This window comes from Myxine glutinosa, chromosome 14 (genome assembly GCF_964187855.1).
Source record: "Myxine glutinosa chromosome 14, kmMyxGlut1.1, whole genome shotgun sequence".
Lineage (NCBI taxonomy): Eukaryota > Metazoa > Chordata > Myxini > Myxiniformes > Myxinidae > Myxine > Myxine glutinosa.
The window spans coordinates 30,924,640-30,951,175 of NC_136274.1; the positions used below are offsets into that span (position 1 = coordinate 30,924,640).

Consider the following 26,536-nt stretch of genomic DNA (forward strand, 5'->3'; position numbering starts at 1 on the left):
CCACCCTACTCCCTTACTTTTAATTTATGTTTACCACATAGATTTGCCATTATGTATTTATTTTTATTTTTATTTTTTTACTCCTTTTGTTTTGTTGTGTACTGATGTTATCATTGCTTTTCCACAGGAGGTCGAGGAGGCAGGGGCATGGGCAGCCGAGGTGGAGGTGCGTCTGCAGCCTTGCTCGCGTCTGTTATATTGATGATCCTGAGAAGGCGCTCGACAGTCGGGCCTCGCGGGACCCCCTTGAGTCAGCACAGGCTCTAGGTAGTCTTGAACTGGGGGTCCTTGTAGTTAGAGTAAAAAAACAAACAAAAAAAAACATTTAATCGCAAACAGATGCACAGGCAGGCGTATCCATTTTGTTTTGAGTGAGAAGGTCTGGATCATCATTTTGATGATTTAAACTACAGATCAATTCCTAGATTATTTGGTGTATTTATTATACTAGTGAGGTACCCGTGCTATGCATTGGTGGGAGGCCAGAAGCAAACATACAATGCAGGAACAGTGAACGCTAAAGCATGAAACCAATAAATTCCACATTCCTGTAGCACCTTCAGTCACATGTCAGACATGGACAGCAAGTTCGTGAAGGACTTCCATGAAAAGCATACCCGTTCACAAACAAACGGGTACGTTTGTTCCATACCCAGTCAATGGCGAATCTGCATTTGGCGATCCGTGAATTTTACGTTTAGAAAGTAGAAACCGTCACGGCATTTCGTCATTCACTTGAACTCGATATCTCTTCTTTTCATTCCAAACAGCATAACTCCAATCATAAATTAAATAGCATCAATATAAAAAATAAACTTTTTGTTAACAACATTCGTGACATAAACAAATATTTAAATCCTGATGTGAAGTTCCGTACGGTTGGGTGAATACAATTACGAATTCAAAATCGTCAATGTATTCACTCAATTCCAATCATCAATTGATACTTTAACAAAATACTGTTTTAAATGACGGTTGTATTTGAATATTATTAAACCAGCTCATTGCCGTAATCTGTCCACTTCCGCATTCGCGGCAGGTTCATAATTCTCATCAAAATCTACACGGTATTTGTAGGATTTCAATAAAAGCCACATCACTGTTCTTGTCGGTAAATTTTATTCCATCGTGTTTGGAAAAATTGGAAAATTGGAAAAACAATATAGCCTATTTTACTCCAGGGGGTCCCAGGATTACCCACCCAAAATATCGTTGCGATCGGTTCAGCCGTTTTTGCAGTACCTGGGAACGGACGGACAGACAGACGGACATTTGGTGAATTATAGTAAGATGGCTGGCCTTTCTGTGAACATTTCTTGCAACGCCTGGCAATAATAGACATTGCATGTGATGAAGAAACTAAGCACAAACATTCATTCCACACATAGCAGAGTATTTGTAAACAGTTTTTGCTCCTGAGATGAAACGTTAATAACATTAACTTCGCGTTTCAGTTTGGATTTAGTATTGAACTTTTCAATCTATTTCCAAAAATTGCTTTAAACCTACGTTTCGCACAAGAAAGATTCATTGAAGCACAATATATTATCAGTAGGTAATAGTCAGGCAGATAGGTGTATCCATCATAAGAATTGTGGGTTTAGACGTACAAGCATGAAATTTGGCACAGTCATAGATAATAATCTAATGAATAATTCCAGATATGGACCCACCGCGAAAACGTCCTATGGTAGCCATGGCGGCCATTTTGTAAAATGGCCGTTTTGACCGCGATTATTTTTTACCGGACGACACAAATGCTTCTTTATGTTCTAATGAAATGACTCTAGATACACATATATGCCATAATTGTATTCTCCAAATGACCACAATTTGCATTTGTGTTGCCAGCAATGTCAATTAACCCACCAAGCACTGTAACGGTAACATATTACTAGATAGTTCCAGTTTGATCTTGTTTATACGTCGCAATTTTCTCCACCACACTGGCACAAAGCGGTACATTTCAAACTAGCTTGTTTGCACTTGCATCGTCCCTTGCAACCCTTTTTGCATTTACAACAAATCAGCTCCCTTGATGAAATGCTGGCTTCAGGAAGCATGGACCACAGGGGTTTCCAGTTGTGGGGATCGATCCATCCCCAATCCCCAGGTGAGGGCAGATCCATAACAACCTTGAGCATGTTTCCCCAGCAGTGGCCACCCGTGTACACAGCCCTCTTGATTTGTTGTACCAGGGCTCCTCTGGTAGGGGGAATAGCTTGCATGGCTCGTCCTTTCTTCGTGAAGAGTGCCTGTCGAGCTTCGTCTATGTTGACGATATTGCTGGTGCGATCGTAGAGAAGAATGGTGAACCGCTCGAGCACTGCCACAACGTCATCAGAGATGTCTGCTGTCCCCGTGGAGAGATGAACTAACGCTGGCGTCAATTCGTCAAATACTTTCCAGGTATCCCAGGCTGTATTCTTGCCCCGTGTATTAAATGACGAGACTGTGTCACACCCTGTGTATGCATGGAACATCGGGAGGGCCTGTGACTTATCTGGTCCGAGGAATGCTGCAATTTCATGTGCTGGAATATACCTGAAGTGCTGGCCTGTCCCAAAGGCCACCCAAAGCTCCTGGATTTTGAGTTTGGTTGTTGCTGCCGCAGCCAATACCACTATATCTGTATCCACCGTACGCAGAAGAATTTTCTGAAATCCATCACGGACTGCATCCGCGAGATGTATCATCATTCGTGTATCAGCCTCCTCATGGTCACATGGGGCAAGATGACTGGTGTCGCGTGCGGGAATGCACGTCACATCTGAACCATCCGTGGTGACTATCTGCTTATCTGATACAAGATGTGTGATGTGTTTTGTCAAGAAGGCAAACAGTTCTGTTTTGTTTGCATCAATTCTCAGGAACTGCTGCCAATTTCCTGGAAGAACGGTGGATCCGTCAACTCTCCTTCGAATGCCTTTCCCACGTTTGTCCCTGGCTTGAGATTTCAGGCTGTTGTCACGGTACTGGTCCCAGACTATATCCACACGACAGGCTCTTTGCAAGTGACCTTGTATGTGTGGCAAGAATACTTTCAGCGCATAATCATCAAAGGTTTTGGCAGCAACTGGTTTCAGAACGTTCACCAACACTGCCCCCGTCAAGGATAGTGACGTCAGTATCTGGTTTTGGAGCATCACCTCTGACCTCTGCGCAACTCTCTTGACACACCAATAGATCTGATTTGAGACACACTGGACTAAAAGCGGCCATTTTGTAAAATGGCCGCCACGGCTACCATAGGACGTTTTCGCGGTGGGTCCATATCTGGAATTATTCATTAGACTATTATCTATGACTGTGCCAAATTTCATGCTTGTACATATAAACCCACAATTGTTACACCTATCTGCCTGACTATAAGCAGATATATCTTTTTTAAGAGTTTTGTTCACATCTTGTGTTTATTTTGCACATTAAGCACATTATGGTGGGTGTACCTAAACTTTTGACTGGTAGTGTATTTCGACATAAAAGGTCAGAGGTCATGTCAGGTAAAAATGTGATACGTGAACAGCTGAAGGGATTTAAATCAAACTTAGTACAAGTATGTATAAATATGTAATGATGTGGGTGGAGGCATATCCGTCAGCATTGCGACGTCGAAGAGTGCTGTTCTAGTTTAGAAGAGCTATACGAGGGCTTGGCCACACACGATAATTTTGCGTGCCGCATTTTGCCCTGCCATTGGAAGTGTTAAAGCACAAGTCCTGAATGGCTGTGAACCCGTCCCAAATATTCTACGCAGCTGGCATACAGGCGCTACGGCATTGCACAGTGAAGTAGATGAAACATCACTTATTACGAGTGTGTATATGGAGCAGAGAAATGCCTTCAAAAACAGGTGTAGTTTCAGAAACTACCCTGTATTTAAAATATATATTTTTTGGAAGTATGCCGACTTTAAAGCAGCCTCCAATAATGGAATAACCTTTTTTGTTTTATAACATTCTTCCATAAGCCTCACTGTAAGAACAAAAAACAAAACTAGCCGAGTTAGACAAGTACAAAAAAAGAAAAAACATGCTACCACTGCTCATCGTTGGTATGATTTACCAATAAAATTGTGAAATAATTTTGTGATGCATTTTCGTTCTCAATTTTTTACAAACTTGTTACTTTTACTTTTTTTAAATTGAACCTTATTTTTATTAATGTTTTTCTGGGTTTGTTCTTTCAGATTTTGGAGGAATGGACGATGGGTCTGGAGGTATGTAAATGCGAAGCTGATTTGGAGTGAGGGTGGGAATTTGAATTGGTGTTTGGTTGCTTGTATTTGGGAAGGTAATGGAGAGTCACGATCCCATTAATCTGGGTTTTGGGGAAAGTCTATTTTTGTTTTGCTTGTTACTTGCGAAAATCTAAGATTTTTCAAGTATATTGGTTAGCCTGTGCGTTATTACTTGGCAATTTTTGTGTGTGTGTGTGTGTGTCCGTGTGTGTGTGTGTGTCCGTGTGTGTGTGTGTGTCCGTGTGTGTGTGTCCGTGTGTGTGTGTTCGTGTGTCTGTGTGTGTGTCCACTCACTTATACTTGCCCACAGGTCACAATTTTAAACCGATCTTCACGAAACTTCACCAAATGGTAGAGTTCGTGGTCCGACAAAATCCTTTACTTTTGAGGTCAAAAGGTCATAAGGTCAACATAGGCCAAATGTCAACCACTTTTTTCAAACTTCTAAAATCCTCAATTTTAATCCAATTGACTTGGAATTTGAATAGGATTTACATATCAGCCAACTGAATTGAACCACTAACTATTTTTGAGATCAGCGTAGGCCAAAGGTCAACCACTTTTTAGAAATTTCTAAAATCCTCAATTTTCATCCGATTGACTTAATATGTGAATATTATTTACATATCAGCGAATTGAATTCAACCACCAACTATTTTTGAGATCAGCGTAGGCCAAAGGTCAACCACTTTTTTGAAATTTCTAAAATTCTCAATTTTCATCTGATTGACTTGGAATTTGAATCGGATTTTCATATTGGTGAACTGAATTCAACCATAAACTATCTTTGAGATCAGCATAGGCAAAAAGGTCATCATGACCAAAGGTCAACAATATTTCAAATTTCTAAAATCTTCAATTACATCCGATTGACTTGAAATCTGAATAGGATTTGCATAACAGCTTACTGAAACCAACCACCAACTATTTTGAGGTCAACATTGTTGAAAAGGTCAACATAGGCCAAAGGTCAACCACTTTTTTGAAATTTCTAAAATTCTCAATTTTCATCTGATTGACTTGGAATTTGAATCGGATTTTCATATTGGTGAACTGAATTCAACCATAAACTATCTTTGAGATCAGCATAGGCAAAAAGGTCATCATGACCAAAGGTCAACAATATTTCAAATTTCTAAAATCTTCAATTTTCATCCAATTGACTTGGAATTTGAATGGGCTTTTCATATCAGCCAACTGAATTCAACCACCAACTATTTTTTGAGATCAACAATGGGCTAAAAGGTCTACATAGGCCAAAGGTCAACCACTTTTTTCGAATTTCTAAAATCCTCAATTTTCATCCGATTGACTTGAAATTTGAATAGGATTTACAAATCGGCGAACTGAATTCAACTACCAACTATTTTTGAGATCAGCGTAAGCCAAAAGGTCAACATAGGCCAAAGGTTAACCACTTTTTTCGAGTTTCTAAAATCCTCAATTTTCATACAATTCACTTGAAATTTGAATGGGATTTACATATCGGCTAACTGAATTCAACCACCAATTATTTGTGAGGTCAAAAGGATGCTCTGAGTGCCAGTCTGCTTTGTTCTCTTTTGCCAAGTGTCGCTCTATGAGTGGTTTTTCATTTGTGTGTTTGTCTGTCTGCTCACTTATACTTGCCTACAGGTCACAATTTTTAACCGATCTTCACGAAACTTCACCAAATTGTAGAGTTTGTGGTCCAACAAAATCAAATTTATTTTTGAGATCAAAAGGTCAACATAGGCCAAAGGTCAACCACTTTTCTTCGATTTTCTAAAATCTTCAATTTTCATCCGATTGACTTGAAATTTGAATTGGATTTACATATCAGCTAACTGAATTAAACCACCAACTATTTTTGAGAACAACATAGGCCAAAAGGTCAACAACCTTTTCAAATTACTAGAATCCTCAATTTTCATCCGATTGACTTGAAATTTGACTTGTTTTGGCTAACCCCCGCTCTATCAGGGAAAATGGCCTTAAAATGCATGTTTTGTTGTGTTGTTGTTGTTGACTTGAAATTTGAATAGGATTTTCATATCCGTTAAGTGAATTCAACCAACAATATTTTTTTGAGATCAACATAGGTCACAAGGTCAACATAGGCCAAAAGGTCAATTTCAGCTATTGTTGAGGTCAACATGGGCCAAAAGGTCAACATAGGCCAAAGTTCTAAAATTGTCAATTTTCATCCGATTAACTTAAAATTTGAAGACCATTTGAAAATCATGTCACTGAATTCAACCAGCAATTCTTTTTGCGGTCAAAAGGATGTTATACTGAGTGCCATTCTACTTTGTTCTATTTTGCCAAGTGTCGCTCTATGAGTGATTTTTCAATTGTGTGTTTGTCTGTCCACTCACCTTTTGGCCTATGTTGTTGACCTTTTGGCCTATGCTGACCTCAACAATAGTTGGTGGTTGTTTTCAGTACGCTGATATGCATATCCTATTCAGCTTTCAAGTCAATCGGATGAAAATTGAGGATTCTAGAAATATGAAAAGGTTGTTGACCTTTTGGCCTATGTTTACCTTTTGGTCCATGTTGATCTCAAAAAAAATTGGTGGTTGAATTCAGTTCGCCGATATGAAAATCCTATTAAAATTTCAAGTCAATCAGATTAAACCTGTCATGGCTGGTGAAAATGTGTTGCTTGAAAACAGCTGAAGGGATTAAAATCAAATTTGTTTATTTTTAGGACAGTGAAGGAGGGCATCTACCCATTGTGGGACTATGCGGAGGCATATTGGCGACAGTCACATTTCTCTAGTTTGATGATTCTTTGTGTTAAATCCGCATAATTATTTTATTTATCTATGTGTATTTTAGCAAGGGATAATTAGTAATTTAAATTGTACTCAGTAATTGGCAAATAGTGAATGTTATTATTTGTTGATACAGTGCCTTTAGAGAGTATTTACATGCCTTGACTTTTTTCACATTTTGTTGTTACAGCCTGAATTTAAAATGGATTAAATTGGAATTTCAAAGTGGAATATATATTTTTTGAAATCCTTACAAAATAATTAATAATGAAAAGCTGAAATGTCTCGAGTCAATACATATTCAACCCCTTTGCTATGACACTCCTCATTGAGCTCAAGTGCATTTAATTTCCTTTGATCCTCTTTGAGATGTCCCGACAACTTGATTGGAGTCCACCTGTGGTCAATTCAATGTATTGGACATGATTTAGAAAGAAAAACACCTTTCTATACAAGGTGACACAGTTGACAGTGCATGTCAGCAGAAACAATGAAGTCCAAGGAACTGTCTGGAGAACTCGATATAGAAATGTGAGGAGGAATAGATCAGGGGAAGGGTATAAAACAATTTCTAGAGTGTTGAAAGTTCCCAAGAGCACAGTGAGCACAGTCATTAGGAAATGGAAAGAATATGGAACTATCGAGACTCTTCCGGGAGCTTGCCGTCTGACCAAACTGAGCAACCAGGCAAGAAGGACCTCAGTCGGAGAGGTGACCAAAAACCCAAAGACCACTCTGACAGAACTCTAAGAGTTCCTTGGCTGAGATGGGAGAACCTACCGGAAGGACAACAGTCTCTGCAGCACTTCACAGATGTAGGCTTTATGGGAGATTGGCCAGACAGAAGCCACTCCTGAAAAATAGGCACATGACAGCACACCTGGAGTTTGCATAAAGGCACATGCAAGGCAAAAGATTCTGTGGTCTGATCAGACGAAAATTGAACTCTTTAGCCTGAATGCAAAGTGCTACATCTGGCGGAAACCAAGCACAACTCATGACCCATCTAACACCATCCCTACCATGAAGCATGGTGGTGGCTGCATCATGCTATGGGGATGCTATTCAGCACTAGTGACTGGGAGACTTGTTAAGGATAGAGGGAAGAATGAATGGAGCCAAATACAGGGAAATCTTTGAGGAGAACCTGCTTCACGGTGCAAAAGAGCTTGGCTGCAGCGAAGATTTACGTTCCAACAGGACAATGACCCCAAACATACAGCCAAATTAACACTGGAATGGCTTCAGAGCAAGAACGCAAACGTCCTTGAGTGGCCCAGCCAAAGCCCAGACTTGAATCCCAATGAGAATCTGTGGAAAGACTTGAAGATTGCTGTTCACCGACACTCCCCATCCAACGTGACAGAGCTTGAGCAAATCTGCATGGAAAAATGGGAGAAACTTCCCAAATCCAGATGTGCAAAGCTGATACAGACATATAGTAGAGCGGAAAGGGGGAAGAATCGTGCACTTTTTGATAAAAGCATCAAACTTGGTACATATCAGTAGGCCATTACAAGAAAAAATAGATATAGTGCCATCCCAGTTTTGGCCTATGACGGCTGTGGTGGCCATTTTTCAAAATGGATGGAGCCAAATGGCCACCGTCTAATACTGAAATACCATATAACTCAACAACCAAGAGGCCTAGAATCTTAATTCTGGTGCCTATATATAGGTTTTTGGGGTCATATAATTCAAAGAAGGCAATAATGAGTATGTGTGATCACGTCTTGTACCACTTTTGGAACATAAGTGCCCTTTTCCAGTTTACAGAGACAACATTTGGCGGACTTTGTATTGCTTTATTTTGTATTTATGAAATATAAGATACCTGTACCGTAAATTAAACTTATAGTGCTATAAAAAAATAACAGTCAAAACTAATACGAAGCCGAGTTAATTATTGTTGTAGATACCAATGAGTCAGTTTGGCTTACCATCAAATGTGAAATGCCAGATATCACATGAACTAATCATGGCAAGAACCCCCACATTCGCACAAAGCTGTACACGGCAGAACTGCTTTTGTGCATTTGCAGTTTGTTCGACAGCCTTTGGTACAACCGCATCGAATAAGTTCTCTGCAAACTCTGCTGGCTTCAGGAAGACTGCTCCAAAGAACATCCCAGTTTCCATCACTACGACGAGTCCATCCCCATCCGTCCGGTTGTGGAGGCGTAGCCTTTGCTTCAAGCATCTGACTCCAGATGTGACCGGCCTGGTATACTGTTCGTCTAGTGTGCTGAAGTAGAGCAACCTTGGTCGGTGGAATGTTGCTCACGTCTCTGCCTTTCCGTGTGAATAGGTCGATCCTGAGCTCATCAACATGGTGTTTAGAACTTGTTCGGTCATAAAGAAGTACGACGAATCTCTCCAGAACATCCATAGCAGCATCAACATCTGACATTTGTGGTTGTTCCATCAGCTTCATTAACTCCATTGTTACCTCAGGGCACATGCTCCATGTATCCCAAGCAGTTTTCTTTCCTCTGCCAGCAAAGCAAGAGGTCGTATCGCACCCAGTAATGGCGTGAAACATTGGAAGTGCAATGGACTTCTCAGGACCAATTGCAGCTGAGATATCATGAGCTGGTACCATGCGCATATGCTTGCCTGTGCCAAACGCCACCCATAGAGCATCCAGTGTCACTTGTAGCTTTTGAAATACATACACTGCCAGAACAACTACATCACTGTCCACAGTACGGATGAGAACAGTGTTGTGTTGTTTAGCTGCATCAGCAACATGAAGCATCATACGGCTGTCTGCTTCCTCATGTGTACAAGGGGCTAAACCTCATGTGATTCTTGGCTGGCGACAAACAACATCCTCATTCAGCATACAAATTACTTGCTTCGCTGTTTGAATGTTGACAACTTCTCTGCTGAGGAATGAGAACAGGTCCTTCTTATTGTCAGAGAGCCGCAAGAACTCTTGCCAATTTTTCGGTACTGCAGTCTTTGGCTCAACCCTTCGACGATTCCTTTCCCTCTATTCTCTCTGGTCTGTGCCTTTAATGAATCTGGCCTGTAATCCTCCCAGACAACATCAACCCTCTGCGCTCTTTGTAGCTTAGAATTTACATATGGTAGAAAGACATCGTGTGCATATTCCTGAAATGTTTTTGCTGCTCCAGGCTTCAACATATTTACAATGGCAGGTCCATCTAGCTGACCGTGGTTCTTAACCTGGGTTCGACCGAACCCCAGGGGTTCAGTGAGCCAGTCTCAGGGGTTCGGCGGAGGTCCTCCGAAACGCATTGCAATTTTTATTTATTTTTTATTTTAGTTTTGTATCAATTTTGAATCTATGTGTAATTACGCTTATTATTAATATTATTATTATTTTGCTGTGTATGTTACGAACGAATGGAAATGTTATTTGTAATTTTATTCCCATCCCATTCATGGTTTCTCTGGTCTGTGTTTAAGATAAGTTGTTTCACACTGACTGTAGTACGTTGAATCAATGAGCAACTTGCTAATTATTCTGTTGATGGTGCTTACTTGCTTACTTGCTTACTTACTTACTGGATTTTGGACTTTGCAGGTGTTCGGAAATTCCAGTGAATAGCCTCGATTAGCTTGCCTTGTGCCACGCGTCATTGGTCGCGCCTTACTTTGGAGTTACTGATTAATTGAAAAGTAGGTTGGAAATGTTTGTGGATATGCAGGGTGGGTTCAGAGTTATATTAAAGTCAAAAGTGGATGTTGATTATAAAATATGATTGAATTACTCAGAAAATTAGGTGGAGGTGATATAACTCCTTTGGTCGCAATTCAAAACTAACAATTCGCAGTTTTCTATGTAATATTATAATGGGATTTGAGGTGACATAGAGTTGAGTAGATAATAAATCCCGTCATCGTAACTATAAGTTATGTTTTCTTCGTTAAAATTTCTCAGTTTTCAGAGGGGTTCTGATTATATTTAAGCATGTTCCTTTTTTAATTTTTGTCATATAATTATTTGCCCGAACTCAATTAAGATCAGTTTGTTACTTTTTTTTTTTTTTTTGTAGTATGTCAAGCAAAAAAAGGAAGTGGTCGGAGGATTACGTGCGGTACGGGTTCACGTGTTTGACGGAACGGGACGGAAGTCAGCGTCTTCAATGCATGCTTTGCAATGTCAAGTTGAGCAACTCCAGCCTAGCACCAGCAAAACTACGGGAACACTTCAAAAAACTGCACGGTGAGGGGCAGTACAAAGACGCAATGCTGGATGAATTCAAATTAAACAGAGTCCGATTCGACGCAAGTGCTACCTTGCCCACTCTCGGCTTCGTTCCAATTGACAAACCGATCCTCACCGCGTCGTATGAAGTTGCATACCTGATTGCAAAGCAGGGCAAACCGCACACCGTTGGCAAGACACTCATCAAACCGGCCGCGTTGAAGATGGCCAGCATGAATGAATGAATGATCGTTTTAACATGCTGTTAAAACATGCCAACATCATGCTGGGAAAAGCTGCTGAAAACAAGTTGTCTCTCGTTCCATTCTCAAATGACACCATCAGATGCAGAATCGATGACATGAGCGACGACATCCTCGCCCAGGTAGTTGCAGATTTAGTCGCGAGCCCGACAAAATTCAGCCTTCAACTCGACGAGACCACCGACGTTTCGAATTTGAGCCAGCTCATCTTATTTGTGCGTTATGTCAAAGGAGACGAGATCAAGGAAGACTCTCTGTTCTGCAAGCCTCTCACAACAACGATGAAGGCAGCTGACGTGAAGAAGCTTGTGGACGACTTCTTCCGAAGCAACGGCCTCTCGTGGAACATGGTGTTTGCAGTTTGCTCGGACGGAGCTCCAGCCATGCTGGGATGCAACTCCGGTTTTGGAGCGCTGGTGAAGGCCGATGCACCACACATCATCGTCACGCACTGCGTCCTGCACATACACGCGCTGGCATAAAAAACCCTGCCTCCAAAACTGGCCAATGTTCTGAAAATCGTCGTTGAAACTGAATTACGTGCGAAGCCGTGCTCTGAATCATCGCATCTTCAAAGAGCTGTGCAATGAAATCGGCTCTGAATTCGAAGTCCTTCTCTACCACTCTAACATTTGATGGTTATCACGAGGGAAGGTAGTGAGCCATGTTTTTGCCTTGCGTGTACAATTAGCCCTGTTTTTGCGAGAACACCAGCATTGCCATGCAACGCACTTCCAAGAGTCAGAGTTCATCCTCGCCTTGGCGTACTTGGCTGACATCTTTGACGCACTCAATCATCTCAATTGCCAGATGCAGCGCGGTGGAGTGAATGTCATCGAATCTGAAGAAAGGCTGAGCGCTTTCCGAAAAAAGTTGCCGTTGTGGAGGCGGCGAACAGAGAACGACAACTTCGCAAACTTTTCGCTACTGGACGAGTGCGTGAGCGGGATCGAAGATGAGTCTGAAGTTTGAGGCACTGCTGTACCGGGGGAGCTGAAGCAAGCGATTGCCACGCACTTGGATGAGCTGGGAAAGTCATTCGACGGCTACTTCCCCGACCAAGAGCAATACCCAGCATGGGTGCGGCAGCCGTTTACTTACGACGTTGCAACAGCAGATGTCAACGACCAATACCTCGATGACCTCATCGAACTTCAGCAGAGCCAGACTCAACAACAACTCTTCGGCACAACAACGCTCTCAACGTTTTGGTGCCGCCAAATGGAAGGGTATCCTCACATCGCTAAAATTGCCCTTGAGATCCTCACGCCGTTCGTTACAACGTATCTCTGCAAGCATGCGTTTTCGAAACTGGTGGACATTAAAACAAAGAAAAGGAGCAGGCTTGCATGCGAAAATGATTTGCGAGTGGCCCTTGCCAAAACAAAACCACGCATTTCCCAGATCGCCTCCCGAAAAGAAGAACAGAAAACGCATTAAGATGCAATTCTTCTTAATTTTTTGGTCAAATTTGAGGGGTTCCGCAAGTGTTCGGTGGGTTTCGTTAGAGTTTGGCGCCTTTAAAAAGGTTAAGAACCACTAATCTAGCACAACAACTTCGGCATCAAAAGTGTTGTCCTCCTTTTCCGTGACTGTATCCTCAAGGCACTGAACAATGTTAGAATTGGTACCCTGTCTCAGCTTTCCCTTGTCTGACAATGACGGAGGGCATGGTTGATTCTCGTGATGGAAAAACTCTTCCAAATTTCCATCACAAACTCGACAAGCAACGTAGAGCCCAGAGAACAGGTTGCAGTCTCTTTTCAGTGCCACCAAATGTTCCTGTGATTTCATCTTCTGGTGTGTTGGTGGAGTACTGAATAGAGCGTGAAACCCAAAACCTATATATAGACACCAGAATTAAGATCCTAGGCCTCATGGTTGCTGAGTTATGTGGTATTTTAGTGTTATGTGGTGGCCATTTTGAAAGATGGCCACCATTGCAATCGCAGGCCAAAACTGGGATGGCACTGTATCTAATTTTGTTTCTTATGGCTTACTGAATATGTGTACCAAGTTTGATGCTTTTATCAAAAAGTGCATGATTCGTCTCTATATTGCACCTATCCGCTGGACTAATACCCAAGAAGACTTGAAGCTGTAATCGCTGCCAAAGGAGCTTCTACAAATTATTGTTTCAAGGGGTTGAATACTTGTGTAAATTAGATATTTCTGAATTTCATTTTTAATTATTTTGTAAAAACTTCGAAAAAAAAAAATAACCAAAAAAAACAACGACTGACCTATCAGTTATTTTGTGTAGATCAGTGACCAAAAATCTCAATTTAATCCATTTTAAATTCAGGCCGTAACATAACAAAACGTGAAAAAGGTCAAGGGGTGTATGTACTTTCTGAAGGCACCAAGTTCCAGGTTTTTAATGTTGGCACATTACATTCTGTTGTGCCTCATAGTCAGGATGGGAAGTGATGAATTTTTTTTAATCAGAATATTTGTCAAAGGTCAGTGCTTAGTCAATTATGGTAATTTTTTTGCATGTGGAAAACGGACGCTGACATAGCAAGATGGTGTGGATCAGGATCTCTCAATTTTTATTTTTAAAGAAGAAGAAGAAGATGAAAAAATTGAGTGTGTGATTGTAAATAAGCAAAGTCATAAATACATACACAGGTATGAAAAATGGTTGTGCAGCATTTTGCCAATGGATTTACATCAGCATTTCTCTGTTAGACATGCCATCACGTCATGCTCAAAGTGGCCGTTATTTTATCTTTTTATATCAATTTTATTAGGAATTGAAAGTTTTTTATTGTCCTTGACCTTTGTGTGAAAATGTTTGTGCACAGAAAATTTGGGGTAAGTGTGCACGTTCAGTCGAAAATCCAGTCTTCTCGTCGGCAAGACCAACATCAAATTTGCCCGACGTCCAATCGCAGAGAAACAAATTTGCACAACTGACATTTTCCACATACATTGACTCAAAGAAGGTCTGTGACGGAATGTTCGCTGCCTCGTACTTTTGGAGGCGTCTGGGATACATACAAAGACCATAAGGCTTTAGCTCTCCACTCCGGCACCAAGAGCTGTGTCCGCATTGGAGGAGAAAAGCCACACTCCTTCATATTCGAAGGTGGTATATTTTAGGGAGACTTACTGGCCTATACTCTTCCTCACTGCAATCGACTACATATTGAAGCAGACCCTTCAAAACGGTGGCAGTGTATGTGATGTGAGCCTGGGAAATGACCAAATTTTCACAGATTTGGACTATGCTGTTGATTTGGTGCTTTTGACAAAACAGTAGACAACATGTTATAAACAAGAAGAAAATGGCTGGTTTATATGCTGACATTTCAGGCTCTATCAACCTTGCTTCAACAGAGGGTAAAGTCCTAAACGCCGGCAGCGTTTCATCTTATTTCATCATTCACGCTGATAAGTTAGTCATTTTCTTCTTGCTTTTATTCTCTTGTGCCTCGCATGCATATACCACAAGCTCTGTGCTTGAATTAGCAACTACATCATCATGTTAGCCTTGCAACATTATTTAAAAGCATGGATCATAAATAGGACTACAAGTTAGCTGGCTAACGACAAAAACCCAGTCTTTTGGGTGCCACAACTTGCTCCCTTCAACTACAGTGAATGCCGTCCACTCAGTGTCCAGTGACAAAATTTCAATATCTTGGATCTAGAGTGTCCTCATCTGGAGACTATGCCAAAAGTATGGAAATGTACTGCTTCAGCTCATTCTACTCTGGCTTCTTTATCATCCATCTAGAAAGCTCCAGTAAATAAAAGGCTTAAGCTGCGTAATCACTGATCACACCTGTATTCTGCTATGGATCCGAGACTTGGATTCAAACAGCGACAGTTGTTGCTCATATCAATGGTTTTGATACAAGAGCCATTCAGCGTATACTGCAAAACCCATGACTGGATCATGCAACAAATGAAGAATTTCGCTAGATCTCCCAACTGAATGACTAAGCTTCCATTATGCCGTCAACGTAGCGATGCACCAATCACTCTTTGCAACACCTCTATATTCTACATACTGGAAGTATCAGAGGTAGACCGCAGACAAGATGGAATGACTCCTTAACTCCACTTGTTTGGCACATCAGTTTAATTTTGGACGAGGCAATACGAGGGGCACAACACAGGCTAAGCTGGAGATACCTCATTACTGCAGCTATGTTGCGTTAGTGACATATCAGATGATGATTATGTTTATTTTGATGAATTCATTTATGTTGTTGCTTTATAATTTGACAAGATTTAAGGGATACATATTGTCACGTGTTAGGCTCCGTTAATACGGTATTCCTTAGCGCCAGAACCTTTAGTCTCGGGATATGGCGAAGCGGTCTCTTATTGCACTGCGTTGAATAAATTCTACAACTATACCATTCCCCGAGGATCATTCGATTGGCCTGAAATCGCCGGCAAATGCACACAAAGAGAAGATGGCTCAAACACGTTTTCTTACCTTTTAAAAGGTTTATTTATGAAGAAAAGAACAGGGAAGAAGGAAGGCAAGATGCTATTAAAAATGTTGTGAATCAAAAGACACATGTAAATGGAAACACTCAAACTTATGTACAATGATGCGTAATAAAGTGCAAAACCGACCCCACTCTAGGTACCAGAGAACACACTTTTTCAACAAGAGAATAATGAAGGCAGGACTTCCCTTTGTCTATGATACACGAGGTGGATGCAAGACTCAATGCAGCCCACTTTGGTAACCATGTCTGAGACAAGAGCCAGTGACGAGTTGGTCCAATGACGAAGTAAAACTACCACGAGCAGTGCTAGCGACAAGCAACACCCAAGATTCAGAAAGCCAATGATGAAGCATTGCATGATGAAAATCAGCCCCTCCACCAGGCCTCATGGCCTCCTTTGTCCTTTTCAAACGAGGCCTGCGAGTCTGCCCTTTGTCTTATTCCTCCACCACGCCCTTCTTTGCACTCTGTCGACGTCGAGTTCTCCTGTCTCTCTATATCTGAGGCTCCTCTTCCCCCTCCTCCTCCAAGTGAGGAAGCTACTTACCCTCTCCAAAAACACTGGGTGTTCCCAGTATGGGTCAATTCCACACAGAGAAAACCATGATCAATGTTTTCTCCCAAAATTCCTCCATCAACCAGCTTGCTCATCCTTCCACGCAAGGCCTCCTCTTCCTCATCTCTGTTCTTTTCTTCTTCCTCCTGGGCGGAGTTCTCTTCTCTTGGTCGTCCCGCCCAAGGGGCAGCCACAATAAAAATAAATCCACATTGAGACCTCCTCCACAGCACACTGTGCTGCCATGGCTTGCAAATACTGGCCAGACAGATCGTGACCACCTGGTAGCACGCATGTGAGACATGCATGTGCCTATATGATGGGAGGTCTTCAGCTAGCCCCACCCACAAACAAGCGGTGTTTACACATACAAAATTAATCTGTCTACCCTGTCTATAAATTAGATACGCTGCCTCCTCAGCATCACGTGAAAAAAAAATGACTTTTTGTATACGTTGTCAAGGCTCATATAAGAGCTAACACACAAAGGGAGGAACATATAACAAAGGGAGGAGGAGACAAGAGGGGGTGACAGAAGGAAGCATGACAACAGTATGGAACAGGGACATCAGGAGATCTGTGGAAAAGAGAAATAAAACGGAGAATTTGAAGGAGGTGGGTTTGGGGTGGATTAATTGGGGTAGAAAAGATCATGGGTTTGGATGGGGGAAGATATGAGATGGTGGTGAACAGCTATTTTAAAAACTTGGAGGACAGAATCGGATTGAAGAGTGTGGGAGTTTGTTCCAGAGGCGGGGAAAAAAGAGGAATGAAAGAGTGAAGGTGAGCAGTGATTGTTGATTTAGAGCGCATACCTTCACCAAGCTGTCTCTGACAGGTCCCTGTTACATGGCAATCTAACCTACTCGAAACACAGTCCACCATACTGCACTACGATCCCCCCCCCCCTCCCATTTCCACGTAAGTATATATATATATATATATTTTGGTCGTGTCCCCGGGGTTAAGACCCCAAGAGGACGAATGACCGAAACGAGCATAACTCCGAGGCATATACCCAACTTGGCGGCATTGTCTTTCGCATGCGTGGGAAGGCTCGAGGCCTTATCTGATCGGAAACGCACGCAGGGGTTATCCGATCCCCGCAGACACCGAAACGAATAGACGAAGGAAATGCAACAATCAATGAATTTAATGAAAATATATGTGGTACCATAAAAATTAAAGGTGAGGTGAAACTACAACTCTAATGCGAGATGAACTCAGCTCTGGTCTCGACGAGCATTTTCGGGATGCTTGGTGGTCGTTGAACGGGTCCCCGAGTCACCGCGTGGGAACCGCACAACATGGCGCAATCACCACATGGGCACACCTAGCCGCGAAGCGCGACAAAACTTCCCCCCACTCCGAAGTCCCAGCCAGATTGCACTGCGCAGCCAAATCGCGTCCGGAGTACACCACCGCTCGGAAACACCTTCCTCCTCCAACGTTGCAAAACTCCACAATGCTCTGAATGTTCGCTTCACAAGCGCGCACCGCTAAAAGCGCAACCGCTTCAGTCGACAGCATAGATATATATATATATATAAATAAAACGCGACCGTCCACTATCAAAATCAGCACCAGAAGAGCAAGATGCTGCGACTGCTTCTCTTTTCGTTCAGCTCTGGAATATTCCACACTGACGTCACACTCTCCCCAATCACCGAGCTTTACTCAATCATCCCATCGCGCCTCCACCAATCACGAAGGCCGGGCAAGGCCTACTCGTTACGAGTCATCGGGGGGGCGGAGTCTCGTCTCTGTTCGGGAATGTTCGGATGACGACGGCGGTCGTGAGGCAGAATTTACATGCCGTGCCGATCGGGAAATGTGCCGGGTTTGTCGGACCTGGCGGCGTGGTGAGCGAATGAGTCCATTTGTCATAGTTGTTGTTTGGCGGCTTTTTAATTGTAATAAAGATGGAGGAAAGATCACAGGGGCAAATTACACACTGGGGAATTACTCTTTAAGCCTTAGAATTAATTGGTACAAAGCCATGCCACTTATAATAATAATAATAATAATAATACATTTATTTTATATAGCGCTTTTCAAGAAGCCCAGAGACGCTTTGACAGAGTACAAAAAACAAGTGCAAAAAGACAAAAATAAATAGGTAAACAATCAAAGCAAAAGGAAGGAGAAGGAGAAGAGATAGTCAGGGGTTAAATGCTGTGGGTTAAATGCTAAATGCAGTGTTGAACAGGTGGGTCTTGAGTGATGTTTTGAATGTGGTGAGTGAGGAGGAGTCTCTGATGGTGTGAGGTAGTGAGTTCCAGAGGGTGGGAGCAGCGATGGAGAAGGCCCTGTCCCCCCAGGATCTGAATTTGGTCTGGATGGGGGGGGGGGGGGGGGGGACGACAGGAGGTTGGCGCCAGCAGAGCGGAGGTTGCGGGTGGGAGTGTGTCTGGAGAGGAGGTCAGTCAGGTAGGATGGGGCCAGGTTATGGAGGGCTTTGTAGGTCAAGAGGAGGATTTTGTACTGGATTCTCTGGGGGATGGGGAGCCAGTGAAGCTTATAAAGGACGGGGGTGATGTGGTCACGGGTCCGGGAATGGGTGAGTAGACAGGCAGCGGAGTTCTGAATGTATTGGAGTTTATTGATGATTATTGAGGGTGAACCATAGTGGAGGCTGTTGCAGTAGTCCAGACGGGAGGTGATGAAGGCGTGGATGAGGGTTTCTGCAGCCGTGGAGGAGAGGGATGGACGGAGACGGGCGATGTTTTCCAGGTGAAAGAAGGCTGTCTTTGTGATTTGTTTAGTGTATTTGTTGAAGGAGAGGGTTTGATCAAAGATGATGCCAAGATTCCGGATGTGAGGGGAGGTGGATACTGGGAAACCGTCAATGTTGAGGGCGAAGTTATGGGTGGATTTGGTGAGCGTTTTTGGGCCAATGATGATTATTTCAGATTTATCATAGTTAAGTTTAAGGAAGTTGATTTGAAGCCAGGATTTTATTTCAGTGATGCAGTTTGTCAGGATAGAGTGGGTGGCAGTGGAGATTGACTTGGTGGAGATGAAAAGCTGGATGTCATCGTCGAAGCAGTGGAATTGGAGACCATGACGGCGGATTAAGTGACCAAGGGGGGACAGGTACAGGATGAAGAGGAGGGGGCCGAGAACTGAACCTTGGGGGACACCTTGGGGGAGGGGAGCAGTGGGGGATTTGCAGTTATTGATGGAGATGAACTGGCGTCTGTCAGAGAGGTAAGATTTGATCCAAGAGAGGGCAGTGCCGGTAATGTTAAAGGTGGTTTCAAGTCGGGTGAGGAGGATGGTGTGATTGATGGTGTCAAAGGCGGCGCTGAGGTCGAGGAGGATGAGAATGTTGAGGTTGCCGGCGTCAGAGGAGAGGAGAAGGTCGTTGGTGATTTTGAGGAGAGCAGTTTCAGTACTGTGGTTGGAGCGGAATCCGGATTGGAATGTTTCATACAGGTTATTGGCAGAGAGGTGATGTTTGAGTTGAGTGGCTACAGTGCGTTCCAAAACTTTTGACAGAAAGGGTAGGTTGGAGATGGGTCTGAAGTTATTTAGGGTGTCAGGGTTGAGTCCAGGTTTTTTCAGAATGGGGGTAACAGCAGCAATTTTGAGGGATGGTGGGACGATGCCTGTAGACAGGGAGGAGTTTATTGTTGCAGTGATAAGTGGAGAGAGAGAGAGCAGGAAGGGAGGCCTTGACAAAGCTGGAGGGGATGGGGTCCAGAGTGCAGGTGGCAGTTTTCATTCCTATGAGGAGTTCAGAGAGGTCAGTAAGGGAAACTGGGGAGAACTGAGACAGGGGTTGGCAGGATAAGGGGGGGCAGGTGGTTTGAGGGGGAGCAGGTGTGGTGGTGGTTAAGCTGTTGTAGAAGTTGTCAATTTTGCTTTGGAAGAATGAAAGGAAGGAGATGCAGTTGTCTACTGTGAATGACTGGGTGGTGGTGTCCAGGGGGCTGAGGAGTTTGTTTATTGTAGAGAAGAGTGCTTTTGGGTTTCCGGAGCCAGAGTGGATAATTTGAGAGTAGTAGGCGGAGCGGGCGCGGGAGAGGGCATCTTTGTAGTGCTGCAGGTGGTCCTTGTAGGCTTGGGAGTGAATTGTGAGACCTGTTTTATTGCGGAGTCTTTCAAGTTGGCGAGCACGAGTTTTCATCAGGCGGAGTTCAGGGGTAAACCAGGGAGCAGAATGGGTGAAAGAAACTGTTTTGGTTTTTATAGGCACAAGCTGGTCAAGGCAGAAGGAGAGAGTGTGGTTGTAGTAGTCAGTGAGGTCAGAAGGGGTGTGGAGGTCAACGAAGGGAGAAGTGGACATTTTTTCAGAGAGGGTGGATGAGAATGAGGTAGGTGAAAGAGAGTTTAGCTTACGGAAGTTGATAATGCGATAATGCGATAATGCCTTGGTGCTGGGGTGGGGATGTTGATGGTCATAGTGATGGCTAAGTGGTCAGAGAGGGTGAGGTCGGAGCTAGAGAGATGGTGCAAAATTAGTCCAGTGGAGCAGACAAGGTCGAGAATGTGACCACGGTTATGGGTAGGAAAGTTGACATGTTGAGTGAGGTTAAAGCAGGTGAGCAAATCAGTGAAGTCAGTGGTTATTGTGGAGTCAGTCGAGTCCATGTGGATATTGAAATCACCGAGGAGGAGGATTGAGGGGGAGAAGGAACAGAGCTGGGTCGGAAAGTAAGAGAAGTCAGACAGGAATGATGGGTGTGGTTTGGGAGGGTGGTAGACGACTGCCATGACTGACTGTGTTTGACCAGAGAGTTTAAAAGCCAGGTGTTCAAATGATGGAGCAGATGAGATGGAGATGAGGCTGGTCTTGATGTCCTGTCGGTGAATTACCGCAATTCCACCACCTCGGCCCTCCGAGCATGGTTTATTGATGTATGAATGTTATGGTTATGGTTTATTGATTATGGCGACATGCAAACACTCTTACCCGGACAGACAGCTTGTTCTTTTATTTAGGCCTACTTATGTTTATCGAGTTGGCTTCGTGGCGTACAGAGCATTCTAAACCTACACGATTCTATCTCGACTTAAGTCATTTCATCCCTCCTACCCCCACAAACGTAACAATATATATATATATATATATATATATATATATATATATATATATATATATATATATATACGTATATATATATATATATATATATATATATATATATATATATATTGTTGCGAATATGGAATTTGACCTCCATATCCGCTTGTAAATATTCCCCTATCTTCTCCGATACTCCCCAACTCTCCCCTTACCCCATTCCCTAGTCCCATTGTCTGTAAACAACACCCATTAGAGCCGATCTTCCCCTTCATTCCCCCATTAAATGTCGTGCCCAGGTCCCCCGCACCACACGTAGACAATTATAGGACATCTTGCTAGTTATTCTTAATCTATGTCAGTTAAGGACTTGTTTCCATTAATTATGACTCTTCGTTGCACCAGAATGTGATGATATGGCACCAGTAGGAGTTTAGGACCTTCCCATACCTCCCCGCATCTCTTCCCATCATCTCAAGCTCCAACAACAACCACAACAACAGCGGCTTTGCGTCCTCACTCCGGCTCGGTTGGCCGCCATTGAACATGTGCTCGACGGGGTTACCCAGAAGGGGGCTCCCTGTCGGCCCCTCGTCAAGGGCGGAGCCGGTAACCCCCGCACCCAATGAGAAGCCATGGGCCGATGCCATATGGGGCGGAGCTAACGAGCGAGGGCGTGTCACTCCCCGCCGGATATACGCGGCCCCGCGCCGGACGTGACGTGAGATGCGCCCCGAGCTTGGAAGGAAAAGACGCCACCCTCCCGAGCGCTGAGCGACCTCCCCAGCTTGAGACCAAAGTCGCGACCTACAAGCGCTGTGATACCTTCACGCATCTCTGGACACCACCGTACGTGATCCTGCCCTGAGCACAGGTGCACCTGGAGCGATCGCTACCCGCTTTCCTGGCCATCAAACCCCGTGTGAGTGAGCCTTGTCCCGCGTTTACCTGTCGTCTGTCCGGGGATAATATAAGTGTGTTTAAGTGCCCACCTTCCTATGTTTCCCTCTTGTCCCTGTAATCTAAACCTTCCGCAATTGTAATAACAACCTTTGAGAACCGTATCCCTGGTGTCGTATTGTGTGATTGTAATCCAGCCGGGTGTCTTCTTTTTCTTATTGAGCCAGCATAGCGCGATTAGTCAACCCCGGGTGCAATCAGGGTAACTTGTACGGATACGGCGGCCATCCCGCTCGGCCCACCATACCATCAAAGTCGTATCTGTAACAATTGGTGTCGGGAGTGAGATTCGAGGCCCGACCAAATTTTGAAGAAAAAAAAAAAAAACGAATAGAGGAAAAAAAAAAAAATTTGGTCAAAATTTGGAGCGGCCGAAATTTGTTTTGTTTTACGAAACTCGAATTTTGCAAGTCGCGCTATGGCGGATCAAGACGGCTGGGGTCCGGTAGGGGAGAGTGAAGCAGGGTCGGTCCAGGACCAAATTGAGGGACATGAGGGACATGAGGAGAGCGAAACAGCGGGGGTAGCAGACGCGCGAAATTGCGCCTCGCACATAGCTACGGCGGCCGCACCCGCTGCACAAGTGGGAGGGATGGCCCAGATGCAGGTCCTCATGGAGCAATTTATGGCGCAAATGCAGGCGTCCCTCAAACTGCAGAGTAACCAATTGGGGAACCGGATGGATGCTCAGAGTGAGCAAATGAGGGTTGATAGTGGGCGAATGGAGGGCCAAATGGGGGTAATGGGAAACCAAATGGGGGTAATGAGGGACGAAGCGAGGGGTACCAGTGAGAAGTTAGACAATAATTTTGAGGAGTTAGACAAGAAAATTGAGAAGTTAGACAATAATTTTGAGGAGTTAGACAAGAAAATTGCGAAGTTAGACAATAATTTTGAGGAGTTAGACAACGGGATAAAAGAAGTAAAGAATGGGTTAACGGGGGTAGAAAATAGAATGGCTGCCCAGGAGAATCAGATAGAGGGAGTGAAAAATGGGTTAGAGGGGTTAGAAAACAGTATGGAAGGCAAATTGAGGGACATGAGGGACCAAGCGGAAAGGGAAGTTAAACAAATGGAGCAGCAGATAGAGGGGGTCAGAATGGGGGTAGAAACCAAACTGGATGCTCACAGGGAGGAAATGGAGCAGATGAGGGTGGCATCTGGGCAGGAGATGCAGGTGATGGGAGAGGAGATCAGAAGAGGAGTGAGTGAGGAGGTCGGAGGAGTGCGCGAGGAGGTGAGGCACTGTAAGGAGCGCATGGAGAAAGAGGTGAGAAAGGGGACTGTAAAATTGCAAGGTGGTATAGAGGAGTTGACGCTGGGAGTAGAACAACTGACAGTGGGACAAAAGGAGTTGGGGGACCAGGTAAAGAAGAACACAGCGGTAATAGAGGGTTTAAAATCGACACAGAAGGAGATGAAAAAGGACGTAGGGGTAATTAAAAAAGAGTGCCAGACGGTACATGAGGACCTGACGAGGAAAATGGACAAGGTGGTAGAGGTAATGGAGGTTAAAGAGCGGGAGGTGCGGGAGCACATAGAAAAAAATAAAGTGGAGTTAGAGGAAGAACTTAAAGGGGCGCACGAAGAGATGAAGGAGATGAAGCAAAAATTAGAGGAAGTGGAAGAAGGGGTGAGCGAAATTAAGAAGCGACGGAGAGAGGATAAGAAAGAGATAAAGGAGGAAGTAAAAGAATTGGTCCAAAGTCTGTGTTCGGATCGTGATGATGTGCTCATTAACCGGATGAGGGATTCGCAGGTGATGGAGGAGAAGCGAAGAGGAAGAGGACCCGGTGTAAGTGGTGACCAATATGGTCGTGCGTATGATGCGCCAGGGGATTTAAAAAGCTTGGGGATTGGTTTGGATCCGGGTGTTCGTGAAAGGCCGTTGGTGAAGTGTGCGACAGGTCTGGTGTGCAAAAGAGGAGGTGTGCGAGAAAGTCCGACTCTGGGGTGTGTGAGGAAAAAGTGCGTGCCAAGGAGTGAGTGTGCTGGCGAGAGTGAGTCGGTCGTAGCGCGTGTGCGAGGGAGCACGTGGAAGCGCGGGGTGGTGAGTGTTACAGAGGGTGTGACGGGAGAGTGTGCGCAAGAGTGTGCGCGAGAAAGGTGTGTGACGGACAGGTGCATGAGGAAAGAGTGCGCTGTCAGAAGTAAGGAAGAGTGTCCACCTGTGGTGAGTGTTACAGAGGGTGTAACGGGAGAGTGTGCGCGAGAAAGGTGTGTGACGGACAGGTGCATGGGGAAAGAGTGTGCTGTCAAGAGTAAGGGTGAGTGCGTTGTCAAGAATGGAGGTGAGAGTAGTGAGAGTGACAAGGAGAGTGAGTTGGTTGTGACAGGTGAGCGAGGATGTACACCTGGGATGGAAGGATGCACACCTGGAATGGTAGAGCGTGAGTGGGAATGCACGCTGGAGTTGGTGGTGAGGCACGTGGTTGGGTGTGCGAATGAGAGCACACCTGTGATTGTCACAGAGGAGGTGACCGAGGAGGGGGCGCGAAGAGGTGTATTGGTGAGGTGTGCTACCAACGAGTGTGTGCCAAAGTGTTCGGTGGTCAGGTGTGTGACCAAGGCGGTGAGTGGAATGGGTGTACCTGGGTGTGTAAGGAACGGTACGAGGGGCATGGAAACGGCTGGATGTGTGAGCAAGGAACGGGCTGCGGGATGTAAGCATGCAGGTGAAGCATCGACGTTAGACGGGGTAGAGTTTAGAACGACTTTTAGCCGAAGCAGGCCCTCGGTGCGTGCCGGGCCTCGCTTTGAACGGCCGCGTCCAGGCTCCACTAGGCGGAGCTTGCAGCCCGATAGGAAGGGTCGTTATGGCGACCACGTTTTGTTGAGACGTGCCGGCAGGTCGAGATCGGGACATTGGATGGCTCCACGCCGAGGTGATGCGTGGGATCTCGGGCCGGGTAAACCTCCTTCCCTGCACCGAAGGCAGGATGCAGCCAGCCGCTGGCACAAAACAACCAGCATCCATTGCTTGGCTTTACGAAGCCGGGCTTTGGACAGGAATTGGCGCACCGAGAGGCAGTAGTGAGTAGACTGGGTGATGAGGTTAGTGTTTTGGACCCAAAATTAGAGAAAAACAAAATTTGATGATTGGCAAGGGATTGGCAGGAGTGATTGGCAGATGATGGGCAGTGATTGGCAAATTTTTGATTTGTTGAAATTTGATGTGCAAAATTGGTAGTGAGAGACCCCCGATGTGGTGGGATGGCAAATCCACCATCCTTCCCATGTGGGGCAAAGGAGCAATAGATTATGGGGTGTATGGCAGTGAAAACTAGCCCGGGTGGGTTAGGTTATATTGATAGGGATCTAGCGAAGATGACAGTAGGTAACGTTAAGTTTAGTTAGTGACTGATACCTGTAGTGGGGACGCAGGTAGATTAGTATGGATGATAATGACGAGGGAGCGCAATAGTTTAAAGGGACGACTGGGAAGCGCAAGTTTCAGAAGGGAGTAGTTAGCTGAGATGATGCCGTGTTTGTGAGAATTGAACAGGTGTGATTGCACAGGTGTGCAACTGGACAGGTGTGTGGAGCAGTGTATGAGTAGTGAGTGTGTGGATCAGCGCGAATGCGCTTGGGGAGAGAAGGGTGCAGGTGGCACCAGGTGTGAGAGCACAGGGTGCAAGTACAGGTGTGTGGAGAGAGTTGGAGTAAGTGGTATGGAGTGGTGTGCGTGGTGCGAAGGTGTGGATGGGGGAAGAGTGGACCCCTTTCACGAGCACCCGGGGCGGGTAGTGTAAGTGTTAGGTAGAGGGTGCAGGTAAATTGTGGTTGGATATTGGCATTTGTGGTGCGGTTGCAGAATGGTGTTGTGAATGGGTGCATTAGTGTTGTGGAAATGGCTGGGCGTGTAGCCTGTTAGTGTGTGTAGTTGGTTGAGCACTCCACCACTGTGAGGATGTCGGCCAGGTGAGGCCGCAGGTGGGCTCTGGGAGCCGGTAGTTGTGAGTGGGTGCCTGAGGATCCCGGGTGTGGATCGGGCAGCCCAGTGCCAGAGAGGGCACGGAGTGGGGAGAGAGCCAGAGGGCCTTCCCCTGGTAGTTAGGTTAGGGTAAGGAGCAGGTAAGC

The 26,536-nt window shown here is 44.6% G+C and overlaps 1 protein-coding gene across 1 annotated transcript in view; it reads left to right on the forward strand.

Moving 5' to 3' along the window:
• The window catches only part of EIF4H (eukaryotic translation initiation factor 4H), a 91,660-nt gene that overhangs the window by 59,100 nt on the left and 6,024 nt on the right, over positions 1-26,536 (forward strand). The window contains exons 5-6 of the mRNA XM_068135447.2: positions 128-166; positions 4,190-4,219. Of these exons, the coding sequence (XP_067991548.2) occupies positions 128-166; positions 4,190-4,219 (69 nt within the window). The remainder of the gene's footprint in view (positions 1-127; positions 167-4,189; positions 4,220-26,536) is intronic.